At 49.7% G+C, this 7,500-nt stretch overlaps 2 protein-coding genes across 5 annotated transcripts in view; both read right to left on the minus strand.

The window, feature by feature from the left end:
- Positions 1-372: 372 nt before the first annotated feature.
- LOC123509259 (dystrophin-like) overlaps positions 373-7,500 on the minus strand; it is a 7,746-nt gene continuing 618 nt past the window's right edge. The window contains exons 2-10 of the mRNA XM_045263457.1: positions 7,496-7,500; positions 6,412-6,563; positions 5,927-6,060; positions 5,025-5,195; positions 4,294-4,433; positions 3,487-3,732; positions 2,974-3,153; positions 1,996-2,150; positions 373-412 (exon numbers count right to left, since the gene is read on the minus strand). The exon at positions 7,496-7,500 is cut by the window's right edge and continues 29 nt beyond it. Of these exons, the coding sequence (XP_045119392.1) occupies positions 2,142-2,150; positions 2,974-3,153; positions 3,487-3,732; positions 4,294-4,433; positions 5,025-5,195; positions 5,927-6,060; positions 6,412-6,563; positions 7,496-7,500 (1,037 nt within the window). The 3' untranslated portion in view covers positions 373-412; positions 1,996-2,141. The remainder of the gene's footprint in view (positions 413-1,995; positions 2,151-2,973; positions 3,154-3,486; positions 3,733-4,293; positions 4,434-5,024; positions 5,196-5,926; positions 6,061-6,411; positions 6,564-7,495) is intronic.
- Positions 5,828-7,500, minus strand: part of LOC123509174 (utrophin-like) — a 27,939-nt gene continuing 26,266 nt past the window's right edge. For all 4 annotated transcript variants that reach the window (XM_045263363.1, XM_045263364.1, XM_045263362.1 and 1 more), the window contains exons 16-18: positions 7,436-7,500; positions 6,783-6,934; positions 5,828-6,060 (exon numbers count right to left, since the gene is read on the minus strand). The exon at positions 7,436-7,500 is cut by the window's right edge and continues 29 nt beyond it. The gene's annotated coding sequence lies outside the window, so the exon portion shown is untranslated. The remainder of the gene's footprint in view (positions 6,061-6,782; positions 6,935-7,435) is intronic.

The following is a 7,500-nucleotide window of genomic DNA, read 5'->3' on the forward strand; positions in this document are numbered from 1 at the left end:
TGGGAGAGGCTGGGAGAGGTTGGGAGAGGCTGGGAGAGGCTGTGAGAGGCTGGGAGGGGCTGAGATGCTTTGGGAGAGGCTGAGAGAGGCTGTGAAAGACTGGGAGAGGCTGGGAGAGGTTGGGAGAGGTTGGGAGAGGCTGTGAGAGGCTGAGAGAGGTTGGGAGAGGCTGGGAGAGGCTGGAAGAGGCTAAAATATGCTAGAAAGAGACTGAAAATTGCCAAAACCAGGCTTAAAACTGGCTCAAGAGAGAGAGAGAGAGAGAGAGAGAGAGAGAGAGAGAGAGAGAGAGAGAGAGAGGCACTTACATCGAGCGTCTCGGATATTTCTTCAGCATCTGCAGCCTCGTTAGGGGAGGTGGCAAGTTTCTCCTGTAGTTCATTCAGCCACTGTTCCTCCTCCTGACAGAGCTCTGAGGGGAGGGAGAGAGAGAGTGAGAGTGAGTGAGAGGCAGTGAGAGGGAGTGAGAGGAGGAGGCAGTGAGAGGGAGGGAGAGGCAGTGAGAGGCAGTGAGAAGGAGTGAGAGGCAGTGAGAGTGATTGAGAGGCAGTGAGAGTGAGTGAGAGGCAGTGAGAGGGAGTGAGAGGCAGTGAGAGGGAGTGAGAGGCAGTGAGAGGCAGTGAGAGGAGAGGCAGTGAGAGGAGAGGCAGTGAGAGGCAGTGAGAGTGAGTGAGAGGCAGGGAGAGGGAGTGAGAGGCAGTGAGAGAGGGAAGGAGTGAGAGTAAGTGTGTATTTTCATGTGTGTGTGTGTGTGTGTGTGAGAGAGAGAGAGTGAGAGTGTGTGTGAGAGTGTGAGAGGCAGGGAGAGTGAGTGACAAGGTAGGGAATTTATTGCTACAAATCAAACAAACACACAAACAAACAAATAGAATAATAATAACTCTCCCACACTCTCCCAGACACTCTCCCAGACACTCTCACACCCTCCCACACTCTCTCACACTCTCCCACACACAAATAATCTCTCTTATTCTCTCTCTCTCTTCCAGACCCTCCCACACTCTCCCAGGCCCTCCCACACTCTCCCAGACTCTCCCAGACCCTCCCACACTCTCCCCGACTCTCCCAGGCCCTCCCACACTCTCCCACACTCTCCCACACTCTCCCACACCCTCCCACACTCTCTCACACTCTCCCACACACAAATAATCTCTCTTATTCTCTCTCTCACTCTTCCAGACACTCCCACACTCTCCCAAACCCTCCCACACTCTCCCAGGCCCTCCCAGGCCCTCCCACACTCTCCCAGGCCCTCCCACACTCTCCCAGGCCCTCCCAGGCCCTCCCAGACTCTCCTAGACACTCTCCCAGACACTCCCACACACAAATAATCTCTCTTATTCTCTCTCTCACTCTTCCAGACCCTCCCACACTCTCCCATACTCTCCCAGACCCTCCCAGGCCCTCCCAGACTCTCCTAGACACTCTCCCAGACACTCCCACACTCTCCCACACACAAATAATCTCTCTTATTCTCTCTCTCACTCTTCCAAACCCTCCCACACTCTCCCAGGCCCTCCCACACTCTCCCACACTCTCCCAAACCCTCCCAGGCCCTCCCACACTCTCCCAAGCCCTCCCACACTCTCCCAGGCCCTCCCACACTCTCCCACACAAATAATCTCTTATTCTCTCTCTCACTCTTCCAGACCCTCCCACACTCTCCCACACTCTCCCACACTCTCCCAGGCCCTCCCACACTCTCCCACACTCTCCCAAACCCTCCCAGGCCCTCCCACACTCTCCCAAGCCCTCCCACACTCTCCCAGGCCCTCCCACACTCTCCCACACACAAATAATCTCTCTTATTCTCTCTCTCACTCTTCCAGACCCTCCCACACTCTCCCACACTCTCCCAGGCCCTCCCACACTCTCCCACACTCTCCCAGGCCCTCCCACACTCTCCCACACTCTTGCAGGCCCTCTCACACTCTCCCACACTCTTGCAGGCCCTCCCACACTCTCCCACACTCTCCCAGGCCCTCCCACACTCACTGTTGAACTGGTGGTAGCGCTGCAGAGTGAGAGAGGAGTGAGAGTGAGTGGCGTGATGGCGGTGGAGAGGTGAGTGAATTGTTTGTTGACCTTGGTAAGCTTCCTGGCCAGCTCTTCATGTGTGGCTGCTGAGTCAGACTGCAGCATCACGTCCCCTGCAACACACCACACTGTCAACACCCTTAAAAACACCCTTAAAACACCCTTAAAACACTATTAAAACACCCATAAAATACACTACGTACCCTAAAACACCCTTAAAATACACTACATACCCTTAAACACCCTTAAAACACCCTTAAAATGCACTACGTACCCTAAAACACCCTTAAAACACCCTTAAAATACACTACGTACCCTAAAATACCCTTAAAATACACTACATACCCTAAAACACCCTTAAAACACCATTAAAATACACTATGTACTAAAACACCATAAAACACCCTAAAACATACTTAAACATACTTAAACACCCTAAAACATCCTCAAAACACACTTAAAGCACACCACACTGTCAACACCCTTAAAACACCCTAAAACACTCTTAAAATACACTACATATCCTAAGACACCCTTAAACATCCTTAAAACACTCTTAAACACCATTAAAACACCCTTAAAATATACTATGTACCCTAAAACACCCTTAAACATACTTAAACACCATTAAAACATCCTTAAAATACACTACATATCCTTAAAAACCCTTAAACACCCTTAAAACACCCTTAAAATACACTACGTACTCTAAAACACCCTTAAAACACCCTAAAACATACTTAAACACCCATAAACACCCTAAAACACCCCAAAACACCCAATAACACTTAAAACCCCACAAAACACACCAAAACACACCAAAACACCCCAAAACACACCCAAACACCCCAAAACACACCAAAACACACCAAAACACCCAAAACACCCCCAAAAACACCCCAAAACACCCCAAAACACCCTTAAATTCCCCCATACCAATGTTATTAAGGGCTGTGAGGTCAGATCCTTGGCTGTGACCTCCTCCTTCAGGGCCTCCAAGGTGGTGATGGTGGTGGTCAGCTGGTCCAGGGTGGTGGTGGCGGTGGTGGTGGTGGTGGTGAGCTGGTGGTCCACTTTGTCAAGCCAGGATGTCAAAGCTTCTATGTCACTGTGGACCTGGGAGAGAGAGAGAGAGAGAGAGAGAGAGAGAGAGAGAGAGAGAGAGAGAGAGAGAGAGAGAGAGAGAGGAGAGAGGAGGGAGGAGGGAGGGAGGAGAGAGAGAAGGAGAGAGAGAGAGAAGGAATCTAAATTCTCTCTCTCTCTCTCTCTCTCTCTCTCTCTCTCTCTCTCTCTCTCTCTCTCTCTCTCTCTCTCTCTCACTTCTCTCTCTCTCTCTCTCTCTCTCTCTCTCTCTCTCTCTCTCTCAAACCTCTCCCAAACTTGTTAATCTCTCTCTCTCTCTCTCTCTCTCTCTCTCTCTCTCTCTCTCTCTCTCTCTCTCACACCCACCTTCCTGCTCCTCTCCAAGGCCTCCTTCAAACTCCTATTCTGAAGGACAGACAGCTCCGTCACAGCCTCCCACCTCTCCTTCAGCTCCTCCACCTCCTCCTTCAGCCTCCTCCGGTAGTCCTCCACCTCCTCCACCTCCTCCTTCTCCTCCTCCACCTCCTCCCGGGCCTCCTCCACTATCTGTAGGCCTGTAGTGGTGATGCTGGCCATGTTCGAGCGGAGTGTGGTGATGTCCTCCTGCAAAGCCTGTGGAGGTAAGTGGAGATGAGTGGAGATGACTGGAGCTAGGTGGAGGATCTGGATGAAAATTGATAGACTTCTAGGGGGAGGTTTGTGGAGGTGTGTGGAGGTACTTCTAGGTGGAGGTGAGTGGAGATGAGTGGAGATGAGTGGAGATGAGGAGGAAATTATACAGAAATACCTTAAAAAATCAGAGAAAAAAAAACAAGAAATGGCAGTAGTGGAGGAGGAGGTGGAGGTAAGTGGAGGAGGAAGTGGAGATGAGTGGAGGTAAGTGGAGGAAGTGGATAAAAATTGGATACACTTCAAGGTGGAGATAAGTGGAGATGAGTGGAAGGAAGTGGGAAAAATTGAACATGCATGGATGAAGTGGACAAAAGTGGATAAGTGGATAAAAAGTGGACAAAAGTGGATAAAAAGTGGATGTAAGTGGAAAAAGTGGATGGAAGTGGAAAAAAGTGGACTAAAGTGGATAAAAAGTGGACAAAAGTGGATAAAAAGTGGACACAGGTGGATAAAAAAAGTGGATGAAAGTGGATAAAAAGTGGATCAAAGTGGATTACTTACATTTGACTGATCCATCTGAGCTTCCAGAGTCTCCACATCGCCCAGAGCTGCCTCCTCCGCCTTCAGAAACACCTCCACCTCCGCCAGCCACGACTTGAGTCCACATACCTCCTCCTCATACTGCTTGCTGCGGTGGATGGCTGTGGAAGTGGAGGTAAGTGGAGATGACTGGAGGTGAGTGGAGGAGGTGGATGAAATTTGATACACTTCTAGGGGGTGGTTAGTGCAGGTTAGTGGAGGTAGGTGGAGATGACTGGAGATGAGTGGAGGAAGTGGATGAAATTTGATACACTTCTAGGGGGTGGTTAGTGGAGGTTAGTGGAGGTAGGTGGAGATGACTGGAGATGAGTGGAGGAAGTGGATGAAATTTGATACACTTCTAGGGGTGGTTTGTGGAGGTTAGTGGAGATGACTGGAGGCATTTTTTTTCTTTTCTCTCTCTCTCTCTCTCTCTCTCTCTCTCTCTCTCTCTCTCTCTCTCTCTCTCTCTCTCTCTCCATTCAAACACTTTAAATATAGAGAGAGAGAGAGAGAGAAAAATCTCTCTCTCTCTCTCTCTCTCTCTCTCTCTCTCTCTCTCTCTCTCTCTCTCTCTCTCTCTCTCTCTCTCTCTCACAAACAAACATCATTCATCCACTCTCTCTCTCTCTCTCTCTCTCTCTCTCTCTCTCTCTCTCTCTCTCTCTCTCTCTCTCTCTCTCTCTCTCTCTCTCTCTCTCTCTCTCTCTCACCTTTCTCTGTGGCAACAATCCTCTCCACCAGTAAGGCCGTCACCCTCCTCCACTTCTCCACCAGCGCCTCCACCTCCTCCTCCACCTCTCCACCCTCCACCGAGAGGGTAGCGGTGGCGGTTGTCAGCTGGTCGATCTTCTCTGTTCCTCCTCCACCTTCCGCTGCAGCTCCTGATGACGATGATTGTTGTTATTGTTATTGTTGTTGTTGTTGTTGTTGTTATACCCCTAAAACATCTTAAAACACCCACAAAATGCAAAACACCCAAAAACACCCCAAAAACTCTTTAAAACACCCCAACACACCCCAAAACACACTAAAACACCCACAAAATGCCAAAACACCCAAAAACACTCCAAAAACTCCTTAAAACACCCCAACACACCCCAAAACACACTAAAACTCCTTAAAACACCCCAACACACCCCAAAACACACTAAAACACACTAAACACCCAAAACACTCCAAAACACCCTAAACACCCCAAAACACACTAAAACACACTAAAACACCCAAAACACCCAAAACACCTCAAAACACCCAAAACATCCTAAAACACACCAACACACCCCAAAACACCCCAAAACACACTAAAACACACTAAAACACCCAAAAACACCAAAAACACCCTTAAAACACCTCAAAACACCCTAACACACCCAAAAACACCCTTAAAACACCTCAAAAACACACCAACACACCCCAAAAACACCCCAAAACACACCAACACACCCCAAAAACACCCCAAAAACACCCCAAAACACCCCAAAACACCCTCAAATCTCACCTTCATTTTAATTAATTTTTCTTCCATCACTGACAACTGCCTGACAATTCCTCCTTTTTTAGACCCCAGGGCAGCTTCTAGACCCTCCAGCCAGGCCCTAGAAGCCCCCACAGCCTCCTTCAGGGGCTGTATGGGGTCCTGGGGCTGTGAGGGGCTGTGGAGGTGCTGGGGGGGCTAAAACTTCCTGTGGTGTGCCTGAGACGAGTGATTCTTGTGCTGTGATTGAGACCTCCATGTCCTCTAGTGTTCTGTGGATTAAAGTGGATTTGTGGTAAAGTGGAGGGGTGGAGGGGCATGTGGAGGGGGTGGAGGGGTGTGTGGAGGTAGTGTGGAGGTGTGGAAGGGCTGAAGAGGTCGTGGAGTAAGTGGAAGCGGGTGGAATAAATGCATTTTTGTCAGAAATGAGAAGAGAAATGCGATTTTTTTTGAGAGTAGAAAGGGAAGGAGAGTGAAGTGGAGGAGGTGGAGGACTGGTGGATGAGTGGAGGGGTGTGTGGAGGTGTGGAGGGGTGTGTGGAGGTGTGGAGGGACTGTGGAGGGGCTGGGGGCGTGAATTATGCTGTGGGGTGGCAAATACTCCCACATCGCTCAATATTTACATGATTGAAGTGGATTTGTGGGTATTTTGAGGTGGATGGGGGGTGGAGGGGCATGTGGAGATGGTGGAAGGGTGTGTGGAAATGTAGAGAGGCTGTGGGGTCTGTGGGGGCTGTGGGGGCTGTGGAGGGGCTGGGAGGGGCTGTATCTTGATCTAATGTGGATATTTTATGGTAAAGTGGAAGTGATGTGGATTTGTGGTGATGTGGAGGTGGTGGAGGGGTGGAGGGGTGGAGGGTGTGTGGGGGTGTGTGGGGGGTGTGGAGTAGGTGGAAGTATGTGGAATAAGGATGTTTTTTTGTAGATATGAGAGAGAGAGAGAGAGAGAGAGAGAGAGAGAGAGAGAGAGAGAGAGAGACAATTTTCCTCTCACCTTTCTCCATGTTTCTTCCACTTGGCCAAAATTTCCTCCACTTTTTGAAGCAAAGTCTGTTTCTCCTCCTTCCACCTTTCCTCCACCTCCTCCACCTCTCTTCGCAGCTCCTCCACTTGTTTCTCCACCTCCTCCACCTCCTCCACTTTGATCTGAGGAAGAAAAAAGCAAGTTATTTCTCTCTCTCTCTCTCTCTCTCTCTCTCTCTCTCTCTCTCTCTCTCTCTCTCTCTCTCTCTCTCCCTCACAATCTCTCTCTCTCTCTCTCTCTCTCTCTCTCTCTCTCTCTCTCTCTCTCTCTCTCTCTCAAGCTCTCTCTCTCTCTCTCTCTCTCTCTCTCTCTCTCTCTCTCTCTCTCTCTCTCTCTCTCTCTCTCTCTCTCTCTCTCTCTCTCTCTCAAGCTCTCTCTCTCCCTTTCACAATCTCTCTCTCTCTCTCTCTCTCTCTCTCTCTCTCTCTCTCTCTCTCTCTCTCTCTCTCTCTCTCTCTCTCTCTCTCTCTCTCTCTCTCTCTCTCTCTCTCAAGCTCTCTCTCCCTTTCTCCCTTTCTCTCTCTCTCTCTCTCTCTCTCTCTCTCTCTCTCTCTCTCTCTCTCTCTCTCTCTCTCTCTCTCTCTCTCTCTCTCTCTCTCTCTCTCTCTCTCTCTCTCTCTGACCTTGGATTCTTCTTCCTCTTGTCCCAGCCTCCTCTCAAGGTCAGCCAGGTATGTGTTGACCTTAT

This window comes from Portunus trituberculatus, chromosome 26, assembly GCF_017591435.1.
Source record: "Portunus trituberculatus isolate SZX2019 chromosome 26, ASM1759143v1, whole genome shotgun sequence".
NCBI classification, from domain to species: Eukaryota; Metazoa; Arthropoda; class Malacostraca; order Decapoda; family Portunidae; genus Portunus; species Portunus trituberculatus.